Source organism: Micropterus dolomieu, linkage group LG17 (assembly GCF_021292245.1).
Source record: "Micropterus dolomieu isolate WLL.071019.BEF.003 ecotype Adirondacks linkage group LG17, ASM2129224v1, whole genome shotgun sequence".
Taxonomy (NCBI): Eukaryota; Metazoa; Chordata; class Actinopteri; order Centrarchiformes; family Centrarchidae; genus Micropterus; species Micropterus dolomieu.
This window is the reverse complement of record NC_060166.1, coordinates 279,997-300,132: the sequence shown is the minus strand read 5'-3', so window position 1 is coordinate 300,132 and position 20,136 is coordinate 279,997. Positions and strand designations below refer to the sequence as shown.

Here is a 20,136-nt window from a genome sequence, read left to right as displayed (position 1 = left end):
AATGGAATCTAACAGAGAGATAAACGCAGTACTGAAGCTGTCATTCTCAACGTCCACATGAATATTAAAATCCCCTATAATAATAACTTTGTCCGTTTTAAGGACTAAAGTTGACAAAAACTCTGCAAATTCAGATAAGAATTCAGAATACAGACCAGGTGCTCGGTACACTATAACAAAAAGAATTGGTTGCAGTGATTTCCGACTTGGGTGCGAAAGACCAAGAACAAGGCTTTCAAATGAGTTATAATTTAGTTTAGGTTTAGAGCTGATTAGTAGGCTAGAGTCGAAGATAGCTGCAACTCCACCTCCTCGGCCTGTGCCTCGAGGAATGTGAGTATTAATATGACTGGGAGGGGTGGATTCATTTAGGCTAACATATTCTCCATCACCCAGCCAGGTTTCAGTAAGACCAAATAAATCAATATCATAATCTGATATTAGTTCATTTACTAGTACACCTTTAGAAGAGAGAGATCTGATGTTTAAGAGTCCACATTTAACTCTCCTATTCGTTTGCACTATTGCTCTTGTGGCTTTAATTTCTATGAGGTTTTTATGAACAGCTCCTCTTCTGTTTACCTTTGATTTAAATAATTTCGATGGTCGGGGGGCAGACACCGTCACTATAGGATTTTCACTAAGTAACTCCTGAAATGGAGGAGCAGAGAAGTGTGTTAGACTGCGACTCTGCCTCCTGGTCTCAACTCTGGGTTGTCATGGATTTGGACCTCTAATAATTTGATTTGCTACTTTGCTGCTTCAGTAGGCCACACTGACTACAGCTACAGCAACCCCAAAGGGTCAAAACTCAAACCCAAAATTCCCAGCCTACAATATGGCTAACACTAGGTGGAGAAAGGGCAGCACAATATTGTGTCAGTGGACATTTATCTATATGTGATGTACATATTAGGCTTAGGTAGTACAAAGCAATTTGTATTTTCAGCAAAAACTAAAGTAAATTCGCATTTTTATGTGCCTTTTCAGGCCTTTACGTACAGTACTGAAGTGAATGTACTTGGTTACTTGCCTCGACTGTGGGTTGTATATGCAGACACTTAAAGATTCCCCACACAGCATTAATTGACAAATCAAAGCAATAAGCAGTTTGTAAGTGTCACAGCAGAATTCAAAATCTAAAATGTAAAGTGGACGTGTTGTGGAATGGAAGAGTAAAACCTCATGTGTATGGTCCTGTAAACATGAGCTCACACTTCAGTGGCTCAGAAGATTTTTTAATTTGATTCAGCATTTCCTCATTTATAATGTACAGATGGACTGTAGTCTTGTCCAGGTTCAAAGTTGTAAACATCAAACTTCTGAAGTAACAAACATGCTGGAGATTGGTATGAAACTTCAGGGTGTACAGCAGTGATTCCCAAACAGAAGAACTTGTACCCAAGGGGGTACCCCTGCAGTTGCCTGGGGGTACATGGAAAGATTGTGGAGTAGCTCCTATAGTGGGAAAGGTCCATATGAAGGAGTGGATCGTGCTGTGGGTGTACATTAGACAAAAAAGGAACCAATGGTTAACGGTTTCATCTTCTGCTGACTTCATTGCTGCAGCCTCAAACCATTGAGGATGTTGTTTGAAAGTAGTGATGACAAATTGTTAGTATGCTCAGTGATGCAGCGCTTTCCCAGCTCATAACTGATCATTATAGCAAGTGGATAAAAACATATATTGTGCTCTCCCCTTTTTTTCCTCTCCAGACCATTTGTCTATGGGACATCGGAGCCGGCCCAAAGGAAGGAAAGATTGTGGATGCTAAGACCATCTTCACCGGCCACACAGCAGTGGTGGAAGATGTTTCCTGGCATTTGCTCCACGAATCTCTGTTTGGCTCAGTGGCTGACGACCAGAAACTCATGATGTAAGTAGGTGACACAAATGGCGACTCTGTTGTCTGAACAGATTCATCAAGTTAAAATGGCTCCATTTCATTTATTTGTAACCAAATAAATGATGTCCCTGCTGCTTAATCCTCCACCAGATGGGACACTCGGTCCAACAACACATCCAAAGCCAGCCACTCAGTAGACGCTCACACTGCTGAAGTTAACTGTCTGAGCTTCAACCCCTACAGCGAGTTCATTCTTGCCACTGGTTCTGCTGATAAGGTAGAGAAGAGGCCAAACATATCTTTAACTCTAACATTTAATATATTGGAGTAAAAACTGCAAAGCTTGTTTGTTTCTCTCAGACTGTTGCACTGTGGGATCTAAGGAACCTCAAACTGAAGCTCCACTCCTTTGAGTCCCACAAAGATGAAATTTTCCAGGTAAGAACTTTTTTTTAATCCTGTTAATACTTTCCCGCCGTGTGTGTTGATCCATGTAACCAGAATCGGAAGCACAGGGAGATGGTGTGAACAGCCTTCATTTCCCCAACAGGGAAACAACAGACAGACAGACTTTTGAAAGTTTACAACAGGCGACAACGTTTTTTGCATCTTCGACTGTGACACGATAATGTTAATACTTACAGCTGTGGAAAGAAAGCCTCTCTCCCTAGGTCTTCCTTTAGCTTCCTTGCAAACAGCTGACTTGATGGTGTATTGTAGTAACGCAGCATTACTTGGATTAGTAACTGTAATATTACTTACACCAGCTGTCCGCAACCTTTTTTGCACCAAAAAATTATTTATTTATTTTATTTCAAAATAAGATGCACCACAAAAAGAAATATAAAGAAGAATACAACTCACCATAATGCTGAATGAGTGGGAGCCCTGAGCCTGTTTCTCTGTATCGTGATAGTCCCATCTAGGGCTAATGGGAGACAATGACACCCAAGTGTTGCTTATGTCCAGTCTACTCCGTAATTTTGTTTTGGTTGCTGTCACTGCAGAAAACCCTGCTTCACACAGATAGGATGTCAGAAATGGCAACAGTGTTTTCAGGGCTGCTGTGGCGATCTCAGGGTATTCTGCCATGACTTTAATCCAGAACACCGGCAGAGTTGTTGTCTCGAACATACTTTTAAGGCCACCGTCATTTGCGATCTCCAGCAGTTGATCATCTTCTTGTACAGACATGCTGGAATAACCTGGTTTGTTGACAAATGGGTCGCAAATCCATTCCTTGGTAGTTTGTGGGTCTTTCAAAAGCGAAGACAGGTGATCATGCACCAGCTGGGAGAATGAAGGCTCTGGGTCTGTCTCTTCCAAAATCCCTGCTAATGTTGGAAACTTGTCAAATTTATTTGTGAAGGTTCTCAGTCATCCAGGTCATAGTTATTCAATGAAGGCCGAGGTCAAGGGCAACTGGACTTGGTTGAAGATATTGGAAGACGTTTTGTCAAATATACCTCTGTGCACGTGCCGTCCCCACAAATCCAGTTTGGCTTTAATGCAGCTACTCTATCTGCCAATTTGAAGACAGTTGTCATTTTCCCCCAAAGTGACAGATTGAGTTCATTGAGCAGGTTGAATATGTCGCATAAGTAATCGAGTTTTGCAACCCATTCCTCGTCACTGAAATGTGCTGCCAGCGGGGATTTTTTTATTTATTTTTCTGCGATAAATCTCTGCAACGGCTCTTGTAATTGAAAGACTCTGGTCAGCGATCTCCCTCGGGATAACCATCTTATATCTGTATATAAGAGAAGGCGTCTGTGCTGCATGTCCATCTCCTCACAAAGCTGCTCGAACAGGCGCAAGTTAAGGGCGTGTGCTTTGATGTGGTTAATAACTTTGACGACATCATTCAATACACTGTTAAGTTCCGATGGCATTTTTTGGCTAGCCAGCATTTCCCTGTGACTGACACAATGTGTAGACTCACATTCAGGTGCAACCTCTTCAATCTGAGCAGTTAAACCAGACAGCCACCCAGTCACGGCAGCAGCTCTATCTGTGCATATGCCGACACAAAAGGACCATTTCAATTTTCCTGATCTGTAATCATCCAGTGACTTGAATAGTTCTGTGGTTTTGGTTGGCAACAATAGTGCACATAACAGAAGTAATGTGGAAAAGTAATATTATTACAGAACTGTCCATGATGAAGCAGGCTGCTTTTTATTGTGTCAGGGCTCGCCACATGTCCAAACGAGTGGATTTTTTGCAGGGCATGTGGAAGAGAAATTTACTAGCAGACAAGTCATAAACAAAAAAATACAGCATGTCTAAACATTGTGTGCCACTCATTCCTCTATTTAGTTAAATTTAAACATTCAGACCACCAATTTGAAAATATTTTTTTCCCACAATACGTCACACTCAGAATGCCTTGATCGATCTATCTTAAGCTCTAAACATACGAACTACAAAATGACTCAAATAAAAAATACAATAGCCATATGTCATTTCCAATACTGGTCTGTTCTGTGAAAAACAAAAGGTCACTTAGGGGCTTATCTGAACATTGGTATCACCTTTTGTTAAATACAAGGTGAAAACGTGACATAAAGCCACTTTAATAAAAGTCAGAAATTGAATAATTGATATAGTGACACTGTTTGGATGCTTTCTACTGTTCATCTGAGTTCTGCATTTGCAAATTGTTTTAATATAGCTAAAGCCGTCTTCTGAGGTGCCACCAAGCCTAAGAAGTTTTTTATTTACAAAAAGTTCATGCTGCTATACTACCGTCACTACATTGACCTGCCAGTGACCAACTTTTACATTCATTAGGTACAATGGTCTCCTCACAATGAGACGATCCTGGCCTCCAGCGGCACCGACCGACGTCTCAATGTCTGGGATCTCAGGTAAGAAGTGTCCACCGTGATGCTCATTTTTATCAGCAGAGTTCAAAGGCGTTTTGATAGTTTCATCTGCAATAGAAATTCCTGCCTACATTGGTATTTTTGATTATGGCGTCATTTCTCTTCATATCCCTAAAATCTGTACAACCTGAGCTAAAAGGTAATGTAAGCCAATAAATCATAATAATTGATATACAAATACAAAAATCAGACCTGTTTTTCAATCAAATTTTACTAAAACACAACATGTTGATCCAAAAGATTTCTAATGGTGCTTTCAGACCACATGCGAATTTAGTCCTCGCAACGCTTTCCTTGCGTGAGGACATTCGCTGCAAGTGTTCACACACAACGCAAGAAGGCAATTACAACCTGCAAATATTCGCTTGAGTTGGAAATCTTCAACTCACACGAAGGCCTTCGTGCCGCCTGACAGGAAATCGCAGCTCTACGCGTCTTTGCATATTCTTTGTATGTAAACTCACCGCCTCGAACGCTCGCTTCACTTTTGGTCTGAAAACACAGTCAATGTAGAAACATGAACAAAATATTTCGTAACACTCCACGAGTTATTTGAACTCTGTGCAAAGGCGTTTCATTGTACAACCGCTATAATGTTCACTTGGGGTAGTCGTCATGGCAGTTACTGTCAACCATGACACGTAGGGGTGCTGTGCTCGGGTGTAGAGCCCAACCGATAAATTGGGTTGCCAATATGAGCTAATAGCAGATAAATCTGTAACAGCCTATAAATGACTTTAAAGAACGGAGAGAGTGAAGATCATGTTACGAGTGTTGATTTGTTTGTCCACCAGAGCACTCTGCTACTCCCCTGTTGGCTACACCACAAAACACAGCAATCAGTTGTATTTGTTTTTCAAAGTACTACTTATAAAAGTTTAAGAAAAAGTTGATTGTTAAACTGCAGTATGTCACGTTATTTTAGTGAGGTCTCATAACTACTGAGGATTTTAAAATTGAATATTCCAATATATCAGCTAATATTCTTTTTTCCCCTTCTTTTCAGAAACACACAACATATTTAAAGATTATTCCTAACATTCGTTATGTGTTTGTGACAGACAGAATAATCCTCTAATATCAAAATTGGTATCAGTCTTAAAAATCCCGTCGTGATGACCTCCTGGGGTGAGATGTTGTGTAACAACGTGATTACACGAGTAACAGAAGCCACAGCTTTCTGCTGCTAAAAGAATGATTGCTCCAGCTAAATCCGTGTATGGTTCGTTCTTTGGTTATTTCGTTTCAAAACCAAATCAGAAAAAAACAAATTCAAAGCAGCTGAATTTGTTCTATCCGGTGTTGTGTCCGTACTGGTTTTCAAACTAACTGGCTGCTGTACACGTGCGCCTGTTTGCAACAGCTGTGCTCTGCATCGGGCTTCATCCAACCAGAGGGAATGATCAGCGACCTCCTCTCCCTCGCCCTGTACACTCCAGCGCCCCGCTCACTAACCGGTAGACCTACTGTGGGCTGTGTTGCCGGCGGAACCGGCGCGCTGGATGGTCGGGGGTCGTAGCCTAATCCATGCGTTACTGCAGCTGGAGGTTCTCCACAGCGCCGCGCAACTTTCTAAATTCTACCATCTCACAAAGAAAATAAAGCTCAGGTCGAAACAGTGTAGAGAGGCTGAACGAAAATTACCCGAACATTTTAATCTGTGTACACGGATTCAGCTGTTTCACTTTTTCCTTTAGATCAACAGAATCATGCAAACATTGATATAATATATTAGTATAAATATTAGTTATTTTTATAGCGGGAACAACACACTTGACATAGAGTACAATGATGAGTAATTACTTTAAACAGTTTTTTGTTGGACTTTGTTTTTGTAGTAAAATTGGGGAGGAGCAGTCGGCAGAGGACGCTGAGGATGGCCCGCCGGAGCTGCTGGTAAGTGAGCTCCTAAAATCAAGAGTACTCTTGAATCTTTGAATAAAATAACAGTCATCCTTCGTTATGTCAGTAGCCATAACGGTGTTTCCCACAGGATTTTAAGAGACTATGGTGAGTGAGGCTATCTATGAAGAACTTTGTACGCTTGTAAACAATGTTGTGCTCTAATAAACTATTTAATCAGACACATTGTAGAGCTATAAATGGTGATGAAACGGCAACAAAAGTCAACAAATGTATTTAATGTTTTTCCAAATCAAAGAATAGAGGTTAAAATAAGTAATTTACCTGACATGTTATTGTTTTGGGGTGGTTTTTTTAAAACTTTTATTGGACACATAATATGTTTTATACTTTCTGTGAATATAATCCAAATAATCTGATTTCCGTACTGTATAGGCACCTTAATTTGAAAACCGTGTGATGTGTGTATCCTCCTCGTGCTAAATTCATTCAAGTCATAAATCCATTCAAGTCCAACCCAGTTTGATAAATAATGTTGTATGTTGTTCTCGTACGGCGTAACATGAAGACCTCACAGCCTCTCTTCAGGTAGGACTCTCACACTGCAGCACGTGTCTTTGTAAAGAGAGTAACTGACAGGATAAAGCCGCTAACCTGCCTGTCAGCTCGCTCTGGGGCCGTTACAGTGGATTTACCATAAAGGCTTAAATACGTGTGCACTCCAAATTTAGGTGCAGCTAGCTTAATCGCCTTCTGACAAACGAGTGACCGAAACAGACCATTAACGTTACCATGGTTACCTCAAAAGAAAAGTGGTTGTCTCGAGTCGGATGCCAAAGCGTGTGAGTGTGCGAGCTTACAGCAGCGCCTACAAAACACAACGTTAGAGGTCTGAAATGTTACGAGACTACGACGGGCTGCCATGGTCTCGTTAATTATTGGGAAACCCTGCATAAAACCTTCCTACACTTGAACACAGAAAGCACTTCATGTAAGATGAATGGAGAGCTGTTGAGCCCGTGTTGATCAGGTTTGTCTGGCTGCACCTGTCAGTTACAATGACAGTTTTTTATCTTACGCTTCACTTAATAAAAATAATGGTAAATGACAACTGAATAAAAATAGAACGGAGTGAAACAGCGTCTCAGTGTTACCAGTCAGTTTTAAAGCACTGACCTTTCACTTCTGTAGGGTTTGATGGTTCCAAAAATCCTGACTCTTCTATTTTCCACCTTTTTCTTCATTAGTTCATCCACGGTGGCCACACAGCCAAGATCTCTGACTTCTCCTGGAACCCCAATGAACCCTGGGTCATCTGCTCCGTGTCCGAGGACAACATCATGCAAGTCTGGCAGATGGTGAATACAGCCGTGCCCACACAGTTTTTCTTTACAGGGATTGTCAGATTATGCTAGTTCCAGTCCCTCCCACCAGAATATCAGACCTCTAAGGCCCCATCCACACTACTCCGTTTTATTTTTCAAACAGAGAATAAAAATGAATACCATCTCCCTCCACAACAGCGTTTTAGCTGTGTTTTGGAGTTGATCTACATTAAAGCGACTGAAAGCACACCGCCAGTACCCGTTCAGGTACACTGGGCATGCGTGTGCCGGTGTAAACATGAAGCAAATGAATTCCTAGTTAGAGAAGATTTGGCGAAAGATTAAATAAATATAGACAAAGAATCAGACCAGGTTTTATTATTTATTTATTTATTTTTTTGCACGCACCAATAATGAGCTGGGACTGTTACTGAATGTAACACGGGAGTGTGGCGGCAGAAAACGGAGTGGGAGTTGTCGCAAAGTAAATGGCGACATGCACAGTACAAATGTAGGCTGTAAGTGTTAAGTGCACGGTACAGAATATTTTAATAAAAATACCATGTCAAAAACCGGTCAGGAGCATCACTATCATGTTTCTGCTTTGCTTGACTTAGAAGACCCAATCAGAGAGCCGAGCATGAGCGGCTGCGTCATCGTTTCTAAAGTCCTCTGTTTTAGGTCTTAGTTTTCATCGTTGTATTCTGGACGGGAGGTGCAAACGTAGCAAAAGGATTCCGTTTTAATTTGAAAACGCAGTAGTGTGGACGGGGCCTAAATCTATCTTCTGAGTCTTGACTCTCTGAGGGATGTTACAGTTGGCGAGCTCCCTACTGGTTAAATTAGCAGATGTTGATTTGTGGGGAAATTATAGCTTCCTTGCTGCTCCAGCCGAACCGGAAACCGGACTGACTTACTGAGTACAACTGACCGCAAAAAAAGAACAGCCCGTTACTCAAAAACAAGAGTAATGCAGTGTCAGCGGGTGAAGCGGTAAGATGGAAGACAACAGGGAAAATATAAGCAGCATTTGGCTTTGGCTAACGTTAGCTGGCTATGGAACTAAATCGGTGACTTTTTATTGAAACACGTTCAACTTTTCATAAAGCTGATGCGATGTCACTTTTGTGAACAGATCAATCAGCCTGAATGGAGCGGGACATTAAAAAAAGTTTGTGCTACAGCAAACTTTCCAAATGCGGAACGTATTGTTCTGCATAAATTGTTCTGAATATTGACGAGTTAGTAGCCTACTTAAAATTAAAGTTACAAACCAACCACCATGTAAAGCATTTTTCTTGCACAAAGTTAATGAATTTAAAACCCCAAAATGAAACTGCTGTAACTGGAATTAATATTATAATAGAACAGTACATGGCTTACCACTACTATATGAAATTATAATGAATATAGCAACATCATATAAATATATTAATATCAAACTAACAGTGTTTGGCACTTCACATTAGCTTTTCAGCCCCGGAGGTTGCTGCTTGGATGGGATGTGATTGTAATGCAGGTGCCGTCAATTTTGAGCCATTTTGGGATTTATAGATAAGTTACAAATCGGCTTGTGGAAATGTGCACCATATTGAACTTCTAGTCAGGGTGTACAGTAATGCTTGCACATTGTGTCCTCTTGCTCCCTGTTCCTCACCCAGGCGGAGAATATCTACAATGATGAGGAGCCAGACAACACCCCTGCATCAGAGCTGGAGGCTCAGGGATCATAACCCAGCTGGGCCGAGTTTCTCTCCAGGCACATCCCCTCCTCCACTCCCTGAGCTCCAGACCGGCCTGTCCTTTCTCTCTCCAGCTTATCGAGTGCAAAATGAAAAGTCTGCTCTCCACACCAATGAACAATGTGGAGCGTTGGAGACGGCGTGGTCTCCATCCCTGCTAACAGACTGTTGGATTCATTCTCATCCAGCTTACACTTCACTGTGGACCAGGTACCCAAAAGCACTTAAGCACTTGGAAAAGGATAAGAGTTGACATTTTCTACCTGCTCGGGAGGTAACATCTCCAGTGTTTGGGGAATGGGATTTTGTGAAGTGGCTTTGATGACTCTTAAGAGCAGGAGATCTTTATGCGCACAAAGTCAGTGTAAGTTATTGTTGACACCAGTTCCTTTCTAAGGACTCATGCAAGGAAAACATGAAAATGTTTTACATTTTTACTTTTGGTTAGCCAGAAAACCTCTAGCTAGGTTTGTCTTAAGGAAACCTGGACAATAAGATTATCTGAGCACTGAAATGCTTTTGGGAAACCTGATCCTCATCCGTCCAAACTGTGATTGGTTAAAGCTAACCATGACGGTCATGTCCAGGGAAGCGTTCTTTCATACCTTATTTTCCCACCTGTGGCTATAGTTACAAAATATATCATCCTTCATGGCTGTGCTTTGAAGAAACATTCCCTGCTGTTTGCCTCCTGTTCATAAGGTACAGAAACTCTTCAGTATTTGGCTTGAGTGAAAGGTGTGGGACTAAAGAAGTGCACTTGAGGGAAACACCTCTTTCTTTTTCCTCTCCTTTGTGTTTTTACAATGTGAAATTGTCATGTTTTGTTTCCTGTGCCACAAATTGCAATAAAAATTTTATAACTTTTCAAAAATAAGTTTGTCATTTGTTGACATTTCCTCAGACTGAGGACTGGCTGAACAAGCTCATTAGTATAGTCAGATATGCTGCACATACAAATGCCACCTCCTACCCACTTTACTGTCATACTCAAATGACACAAGACCCAACAGTTACTTTAGAGGAAATGAATCCATAGTTATTGCAAATTCTACAAAATGTTTATTGAAAAGAAAGACAGGGCTATAAGAAAATTGTACAATCAGAGGGGGGGATGGGCTCCTTTTTCTCTTCTTTCACAGTTAGTCTCACATGCAGAGGTAGATTCTGACATTACCTGAGAGTCAATCTGGGGCAACACCAAACAGAGGCGTGATTAGACCTGTCCCATACTGAAAAAAATAATGCGCACACCACCTGACCCTGTACATGTTCACATCAGTTTTGGTTTTAAATCCACACAATCTGAGATTAAACAAGAGAAGAAATGTAGAAAGTCCAGAAGAAGTTGCATCAAATAAATCAGACCGCAGGGCAACGTCTCGGGGAACATACCCAGTTACACACAGATCATCCAGCAGGCAGGCAGTCTACATATTTGTTAATGAAAATTATTTGTCAGTCCACCCCTGTGATTCCCACCGACTTTACAATATACGGAGTTCAAAAAGTACAGCCACTTCAAGAGCAGATGCTTGGAGCTACAGGTTAAACAGTGCTGTGGGAATCGGGTCCTTCACCACAGAGTAACAAGCACTCTTCTTGCCAAAACGTGCTGCACTTGGATCAGTCTTAGTTATACCCTTGCACACAAATAAAAGAATAAGGATGAAGATAAAGCAATTATAGCTGGTTAGATGTCTGCGTCGAGAAGGACACGCTTTCATATTAAAGATCGTTTGGGCCCGCTGCAGAACACCACCTACATTATGTGCTGTTGCCGTGGGTAATGGAGAGAGCCGGGTTAAAGATTTGATGCAAGTGTGTGATGGAATTTGATTTGAGGGGTTTTTATTCTTTACACCCCAACTCTGACTTGGCGCTTCTCTGTAAGCCTGCTGAGCTGACCATATGAAAATCAAATGGTCCATTAAAAGAAACTGAGATGCAGATTTAAATAAACTTGTTGCATATGTACTGAGCTTTCAGCTCTTTACATCATTTTAGTTGACGGTTGGTGATGGTGGGATTATTCCAGATTTAAATGTGTTCTAGGGACACAAAACAACAATGGGAGGTAATACTCAGATTATGAGATTCAGTCCTGGTTGACCTGAGTTTTAATAATGCATATCCCACAGTGCCGTTCAAAATGACACGTGGCTCGATGACTGGGCGCAGCAAACACCCCTCGAGTGTCAACTACAACAGAAGAGCAACTTGTGTATCTGGAATAAGCGCGGGCTCAGAGGCTTCATCACATAGTACTGCCACACTCACATTAACTTACACATGACATGAAATGCACCCTTGCACTGGGTTTAGTCTTCTGCATGCTGTCCAGAATCATTTCCTGTTAGCCCCTTGTGTTCAGATTGACATGTTAAACGATGGCGTATTAGGGTCACTGTCAGGAAAACAAGAACAAAAATAACAATATATAATAAATGACTTATTACTTTCTCCCATGAAAAAACAAATTACTGAAATGTGACTGTTTTTGGTCAAAATTTCAACTTTATTCTCAAAACATTATGGCCCCTTTCTCAAAATATTTCAGATTCCCTACCACCACCACGACCGTGGCCCTAATACCCTGTAGAATTTGAAAGTGAGGAAATGACAGAATACAGATCCATTGAATGGCTGTTGGAAAAATTTCCACCCATAAATAGCAAAAATAATGGCATCCTTTCTTGTGGTGATCTGGTAGAGCTATAAGTTACCAAACACTGCTGTTCAGACGAGGAAAGATCAACTCTGAAGCTGCTAACTTCCTGTACAAGGCGGCTAATTCTAAAGATGGTTTTGGTCATTGTATAAATGTTTTACGTTAAATTAGCAACAAAGCTAGCCAGTAGGGCTGTCACTATTTCCAAAAATGAAGTTCAAACAAACACATGATTTGTTAAATGTATCTGAGTGAAATCCACATAGACTGATTCTGAACTATGTTACAGAATCATCTGCTTGGCCTCCTCTACCTCACGTGACCGTCAGCCTGACTTTTATCCACAATTTCGCCATCTTCGCTGTTGAATCTAAAATGCTTCGACATGTTGCGTCTCAGGTGGTTTGGTGTCATGATTATGTTTTCAGCCACTAGTTTTCTCTATTTCCATTTGCAAAGCAAACGATAGCCTAGTTTACTGACGGAGCCGGCCTGGGCCAGCTTCAGAACTCAGCAAAGTGGCCAGCTTGGTGGGCCATCGTGGCTCGACAGGCACAGTAGCTTACTAACTGTCCCACAAGTTCTCAGCACCTACTTCACGTCATGCAGATTCATTTTGCTGAGTGATCTGATCGAGGAAGATTTATTATTACTTCCTATTGTTTTTATCACAACATGGATATGTTTGCACTTGTTTTACTCTACGTCCCGTTTCCTCGTCCAGCTTTTCTGATCACATTTCTGGCTGTAAGGCTACATTCATAAAAAGTGACCTATGACAATATGCAACTGATATCAGCACTTTTGAATTTAATCAAACTAGGATTTCCAATGAGACATGATACAGGGAGAGACCATGTGAAGAGAGAAATAAAAAAAAGGCCAATTTGACTTTCAGTCTGACTGCATGGATATTCCCTATGAAAATACAGTTGTGGTAGAAAACAGGGAGTACGAAGCGCTCGCCACAAAGCCAATTATTACAACCAATGTAAAGGTAGAATACAATCCTTGATACTATCATTTTATTTTTACTATCGCACAAAAAAGATATGGGTTCAGTTTCCATGTAGAGACCTGGAGAGGCAAGTCTAGAATTAAAAAAGAAATGAAATCTATCTCCATTAAAGATCATTTTTCCGGATAGTTATGAACTAGGCCGGAGGGTGTGGAGCCCTGTCCCACCCGTCTCACCTACACAGGCCGTGTAGGCTCGCTCAGTCCTGCGCTGTGGCTGCTGTTTCTGCAGGCTGGCTGGTCTCCGTAGCAGTAGTGCTTGTGTCAGTAGCAGCCAGTGTGGGGTCCATTTCAGGTGGTCTGGGAGCTTGGTGGATACCCTCCGTCTCCAGCCTGATGCACCGTGCCAAGCCCTCCACCTCCTCCTCCTCCTCTTCCTCCTCCTCCTCTTCCCCAGCTGATGGCTCCTGTGGCTGGGCTTCAGCAGGTGCTGTGGTCTCTTTGTCTCCCTGCTCCTGGAGGTGGCTGAGCCGGTTATTGAGGTCATTCCTCTCCTTCTGCAGGGCTCTGCACAGCCTCTCCAGCAGCTCCAGCTTCCCCTGCAAGGCCTTGAAGTGTCCGTCACGCAGAGTTTTCTACAAAAACACAAAGTTCATTTTTCACCTTAAGCCCTGGATATACTTGCTTTTTAACAACGCGTAGTGTAGACGGGCGTCGGCCACGCAAACGGCATTGTTCACATACTTGCCTGTGTACTTTGCGTGTACCTGGAGGATTAAACCTGAATCCACTAGGGGGCAGACCAGGATCGGGTCATCCCTCGCCAACACCGGATTATCTTCTTCCGACATCAAACACAGCCACACTCGAGCAGGTTATGATTTTAATGAGACGTCATAACGATCTCGGGAATTGCGGACTAGCTCCAGGAGTGTTATTGTAAAAATCCTTTTTTAAGTCTGCTGCTGACCTTCTTCTTCTTTTGCTTTAATGGCGGTTGGCAACCAACTGCATATCGCCACCACCTGAGCTGGTGTGTGGGACAGGAGATTGCAGTGACCTGCCTGTCAGAAAGACATACTGCCCCCACGTTCATGTGCGGAACTTCATCTCGGACACGTAGTGTTAATTTCTGGGAACGTGCACAACCTACGCTCCACAGGAACGCAGGATACGCGTGGCAGCCATCTTGCGTACTTGAATGCGTAGTTAACAGCAAGTATGTCCAGGGCTTTAGAAATCGCCTTTAAGAAGAAGTAGTACATGGACATTAAGATCTGTCAGAGCTTTAAATCACATCCCTGTTGAGACTGACAGCTGTGGAAAAAGCTTGAAGTGGACCTTGGGTGACGCTTATCTTGTCAAATTGTTTCATGGTGTTGTTGGCATTTAGGAAATCAAAGGGAACAGACCAGAATTGAATTCCCCTTTCTAGACAAAAAGGAAACTTTGACAGAGAGTATAACAACAACAAATTAAAATCAGGCCTGCCAGCCTCACTTTGTTTAACATAACCAAACTTCACAATCATGAGGAACAGAATTCTTGCAAAATCCTCCATAGATCAGCCTCAACGGTACAATAAACAAATGTGTTCAGACAGAAGGGAATTTCAGAGTCTGGTGAAGTCAATGGAAAGATGGGATTAGACACTAATTCGCTTGGGGTGGTGGGAACTCAAACTGCGTCAAAACCATTCGCTTATCTCAGGACTTTATGAATCAACTTCATAAATGTAAAAGGGACAACAGGAAAGAGTAGAGAGACCATCAGCTCAACCCACACACCATGGGGTGAATAAAAACAATGAGTTTTATTAGAAAATTTGCAGTGAATAGACCTTAAGATTCTACAGCAATGCAAACAGTTCTGTGAGCAGCGGCTATGGAGCTAAACGCTGACATTAGCACGCTAACTTGCTGAAGTTTGAAGAGTAACTTGCCGTTGCCGTAGAACGCTCATTTTCAGGTTCATACTTGTATTTAGAGTTTCTTCTAGGAAATGTCTACATGCTTTAATGTTCCAAACACATATTTCTCATACTGTCCACTGCTTCAGTACCTCTTTCCTCCCTCTGTCTGAACACTCCGTTTTACTGAGCCTGCGTCATTAATGACTTGGGTGGACTTCAGATAGCCTGATATCCCAGAATGCATTTCTCCCCCGAAAAGCGGAAATGTTGGAGAAAACTCACAACTGTAAGTTATAATACTGCTGTTATTGTGTATGTGTGTGCCATGTTTTATGCTAGTGTTGTGTGTGCTGTTAGTGTGAATGCAGCTTTAAGAGTTTTGTTATGCGTGAATATAGTTGTTTAAACTCCAAATATGTGGTTAATTTCTCAAGACCGAGCTGATTTAAAAATTTGCTATGATGTTTTCGGAGATGTGAGGTCCTGCCCACTAACAGGTCCGGCCGTCATCAAGTTCGCTGTTGTTCCAATTACTTAATGACTGCGTGCTCCTGTTCCTGGGAGTTTGTACTCCCAAGCTGAACTTGCCAAGTCCGAGCTTAAAAGTACAGAGGTCCGAACTTGGGGAACTCGGTATTGACAAACAGCCCAACTTCCCCAAGCACAGAAGAGGGGCAGGGTTTAGGCGGCACCACACTAAATCAAACCCTGCTATGCGAGACCATCCCTCACTGATTACTGTACAAAAACACAACTTTATTCACTGGTTTTGGGGAAACTGGATCTGAGGTGAACGAGAAAATAGTGTCCTCTGATGTCCTACGGCTGTTCTGCCTCCACTTTAGCAGATTTACAGAGTTTGTATGTTACTGGTTACTTTAGCAGCTAACTACTGCTAACAGCAGCTGCTACTAAGTTAGCAACTGGGTTAGCCGCGCAGCTGGGAGGGTGGGGGTCGTTTCCACCCCTTACATTACTACAGAAGCTTTGGACCGCTGGTTCAGACCAGCTGAGCTACTGTTAGCAGCGGCTAACAGTTTTGTAATTTGTAGTGTTAGCAACAAGTAAAACTAACTGTCCATCAGGAAACCTTATAAATCACAGAGCTGAGGCAGAGCAGCCAGAGGACAGAGGGAAATATCGTCATGACCTTTCCTTCAGAACCGTAAAAGCACTTTCTGTGAGACACACTGAACAACCTCCAGCTCTATCTATAAGCTCAGATGACCGCCAACTCTGGAATGTGAGCTGGTCTATGTAACTTTGGGGGTGTAACCATCCCAATGTTATGTAACATCTAGCGCTTGTAGGCATTAACTACATTACTTACGTATTTACATAGCTAAAACAGGCTTACAATAAAACATACTTACCGGTTAAATGAACAGCTGACACCTAATAAGCTTTTTTCAACGCCGCTGGTTAACTTTACACAGTGCTGTGGATACGAGTCGCCTCTAGCCTGACTGACAGGTCGCCATGGTAGCAACTTGTCACACAAGGTAGTCGCGCCCTAAAGCACACCTTCCTTTAGGGTCTATTTTCCTCTGAATTGGACAATCATTTACTAAATGATCATCATGCTGTGTTGAAGAAGACTTGAAACTAACAACTGAGACCATAAACTCATCAGGAAAGTGTTTACTGAGCTAATAAATCAGCTGATGGAACCGAACTTCTTTTTGCAACCAGAGGAGTCGCCCCCTGCTGGCCGTTCGATAGAATGCAGGTTAAAGTTACTTCGGGTGAACTCACTTTTCAGACCAGGAGGTTCCTGCTTGCCAGGGTCCCAGTAACACCACTGAAAACGCCCGAAGTCACAGCCTAGAGGGTTTCACTTAAATTGATTCATGGATTTATTACTTTAAAACGTACAGAAGCCCTAAGCAGCCACACAGCGCAGAGTTAATTTAATTTGTTTTATCAAGCTATCGTTATGTCATTATCTTTAAATAACAAATGTTTTCCCAGAGATGACCTCATTAATTCAAGGTCTTGAGAAAAAAATCAAAATGATAATGTAGTACAGGGGTCGGCAAGTAAGTCTGACGAACACACAACCCTTAGACCCAGAGTCTAACCGGGAACACTGACATCCAGTCTTAAATTATCCTTGGCCCGATGCCAAACTTACTTTCCAACTTTTCAATCTCAGAAAGAAAGCAAATAAGTATATTTTCCAAAATGATGACCTTTTCTTTTATTGTTTTCATTGTTCTTAGTCTACCAAAGCAACCAGACTCAAAGAGAAGAGAGAAGATCATAAAAGTCACCTCCTCAGCCATCTGCAGCAGCGCCTGGTTGTTACTCTCCCATTTGGTCCTCCACTGTGTCGTCTCCTTCTCCAGCTTCTTGATCTTCTTGGTCATCTGGAGGTAAATCCAGACAGTTAACAGGTAGCAGAGAAACCAGTGAGACACAAACAGAAACTTGGTGACAGGAAGTCCACGAGCGGTTTTGCCCTTACCTTCTCCATCTCTTGTCTGAAAGTTGTGAAGACCTCGTTGCTTTTAGCCAGAGTGCTCTGAAACTCCTCGAACTTGTCCATGTACAGGGAGAGCTAAAAGATCAGAGCAGTGACGGGTCACGTTCAACCCTTTCAGCTGGGCTGATGCACACCAAGACTTCTACAGTACATTTCCAGTGTTTCTGCCTGCAGTGATCCAAAGTTTGTGTGCGTCTAAATGCGAGTGTGTGGGTCTGTGTTTACCTGTTGTTTCAGCTGAGTTTCTTGGTCCTTCATCAGTTCACACTTGCGTCTGGACTCCGTGGCATCCTTCAGCAGCTGAAGCATCACAGTACAGTCAGTTCTACAGCTCTCACAGGTACGGCCGTACAGCAGACACTTTCAGTACCAACATGGTCCTTTAATGCCTCAGGTTTTAAATTTGCTCATGGTGCAATGAAAACTAGAACGGCCATCAGAAAATGAACAGGCACTTTGTGTACTCACAAAGTCTCTCTCTCTCTGCTGCTTCTCCTCGACTTCTTTCATCATCTCTGTGATTCTTTGCAGCTTGGCGTCCATCAGCTGCTGCTGCAGCTCCTTGTGCTTGAACACTTTGTCTATGTGCTGTCAGAGGGACACATCAGATTTCTATTAGGCTGGACACCTGCTGTGAACATCTTTTCAATTAAAGCTCCGTTGGCAGATCAATTTCAACATAGACTTTTTGCTTCATTACTATCTTCATTGACTATGTGAGGCACGCCATGGCTCAGAAGGTCTAGGTAAGTAGGTAGGTTTATTGTCACAATACAACAAGTTAGAGAGAAATTGAGTTTTGTAACTCCCTTCTGCTACATAGAAGACAATATACATTAATAAAGAATCAATTATGAAAAATGGTAACAGAAATAAACTATCACTGGAGCAGTGCTCATCTAGTAATTCTGGCTCGATCCCCAGCTCCTCCACCCTGCATAGCAGCTTCTGCCATTAGTGTATGCAAGTGTGGGTGAATGTTAGTATATGTTGAAAAGCACTTGGAGTTGTTGGTGGTCTAGAAAAGCTAGTGCTATACAAATACAGTCCAATTAACATTTGTCAATAAAACAGCATCTTAATACAACTTTTTCTTTGCTACTCTTTAAAAAAAAATAAAAATACATTTTTGCCTGTTTTGCTATTTGTCCTTGTCCTCTGGTTTACTAAAATGGCATAACATGTAAAACTATATAAAAAGAGAGAAATTCCAGTTTCTGGACTACGACGATTTCTGTTTGCAGTGGAGGCTATAAAGGAGCTCACACATGAAAACACTGCTTTCAGTAGCCTATGATTTTTTACAGATACAGATACGTCAAAGACGTGGCCTCTTTAGGTTTGTCACCTTCTCCGTTCCTCTTTGAAATTTTTACAGCTTAAGTTACTGCCTCCTGATGGAGCTTGCTACAGTTATGCTACATTCACATTTATAAAGGTGACGAGACCATTGATAGGGCCCCATGAAATCTGTTTTTTAGGGCCTTATGTTTTCCGTTCTGTTTTACAATTTAAGCACATTTTGTGATGAATCAATTTCCACAATTCAATAAGAAAATATTACAAATTGAATCAATATCAATGAATTTGATGTTTAAAGTGCATTGTCCCTGGTAAATAAATCAATTTAAAAAAAAATGTATCATGTAAATATGCATATAGAAATAATTAGGGATTGACTGATATGTTTTTTCCCAGGCTGATCACCATTATTAGTAACCAATTAGACCGATGTACGATATGTAGAACAGATAAATTTGCTTTAAAATTTTAATCTTGGTGTCAAAATTTAGAACACAAAACTTTGTTAAAAATAAAAGTTAATTTTAATGTTTAATCTTTATAAATAGTAAATTAAATGAATTAGAGATCCATCCCAGAGATGAACTTGTTAACTATGATTGATAAATTATCATAAACTTTGTCTTTACCTGCTGTCATTTATATTCTATTCTTTTTATAGTGTTAGGATTTTATTGATTTATTGGTTCTGTTCTTTATCTATACTATTATTGGTTTTTCATTACTAAATAATTGCCTTTAAAACATGATATTTAAAAAAGAATAAATTCAGAACAGTAATCAAATTTAATATTTTATTTGAACTACCTTCAGATCAGCAACAAAGGTTTACAGCAGCAAAGTAACAATATAAAATCAGTATCCCACTAGAAACAAATGGAACATGTTAAATACTAAAAATACTGAGTAAAGTTTAGATCCGTGGCAGTCGTCCTCCTCTGCTGCTGGTTTCTCTCTACAAGAGTTTACAAGGATTTGCTAAATGTTAAGGTACGCAGCATCTCAGCTCAACAGGCTACAGACAGACATTTCGTTTTAGCTTGTTTAGGACAAACTAGCTATTAGCAGAGCTAGCACACGTGCCTGTGTAAAACCTTGTGGACGAGACAGAGTAGAATAAAACATTGCTTTGTACACGTTCCTG

The 20,136-nt window shown here is 41.5% G+C and overlaps 1 protein-coding gene and 1 pseudogene across 5 annotated transcripts in view; one reads left to right on the top strand and one right to left on the bottom strand.

The window, feature by feature from the left end:
• The first annotated feature begins 1,716 nt into the window (after positions 1-1,716).
• LOC123986064 lies at positions 1,717-10,539 on the top strand (annotated as a pseudogene).
• A 168-nt stretch (positions 10,540-10,707) lies between these two features.
• txlng (taxilin gamma) overlaps positions 10,708-20,136 on the bottom strand; it is a 23,809-nt gene continuing 14,380 nt past the window's right edge. For all 5 annotated transcript variants that reach the window (XM_046074136.1, XM_046074133.1, XM_046074138.1 and 2 more), the window contains exons 7-11: positions 18,159-18,278; positions 17,916-17,990; positions 17,673-17,765; positions 17,479-17,574; positions 10,708-13,928 (exon numbers count right to left, since the gene is read on the bottom strand). In XM_046074136.1, the coding sequence (XP_045930092.1) occupies positions 13,554-13,928; positions 17,479-17,574; positions 17,673-17,765; positions 17,916-17,990; positions 18,159-18,278 (759 nt within the window). In that variant the 3' untranslated portion in view covers positions 10,708-13,553. The remainder of the gene's footprint in view (positions 13,929-17,478; positions 17,575-17,672; positions 17,766-17,915; positions 17,991-18,158; positions 18,279-20,136) is intronic.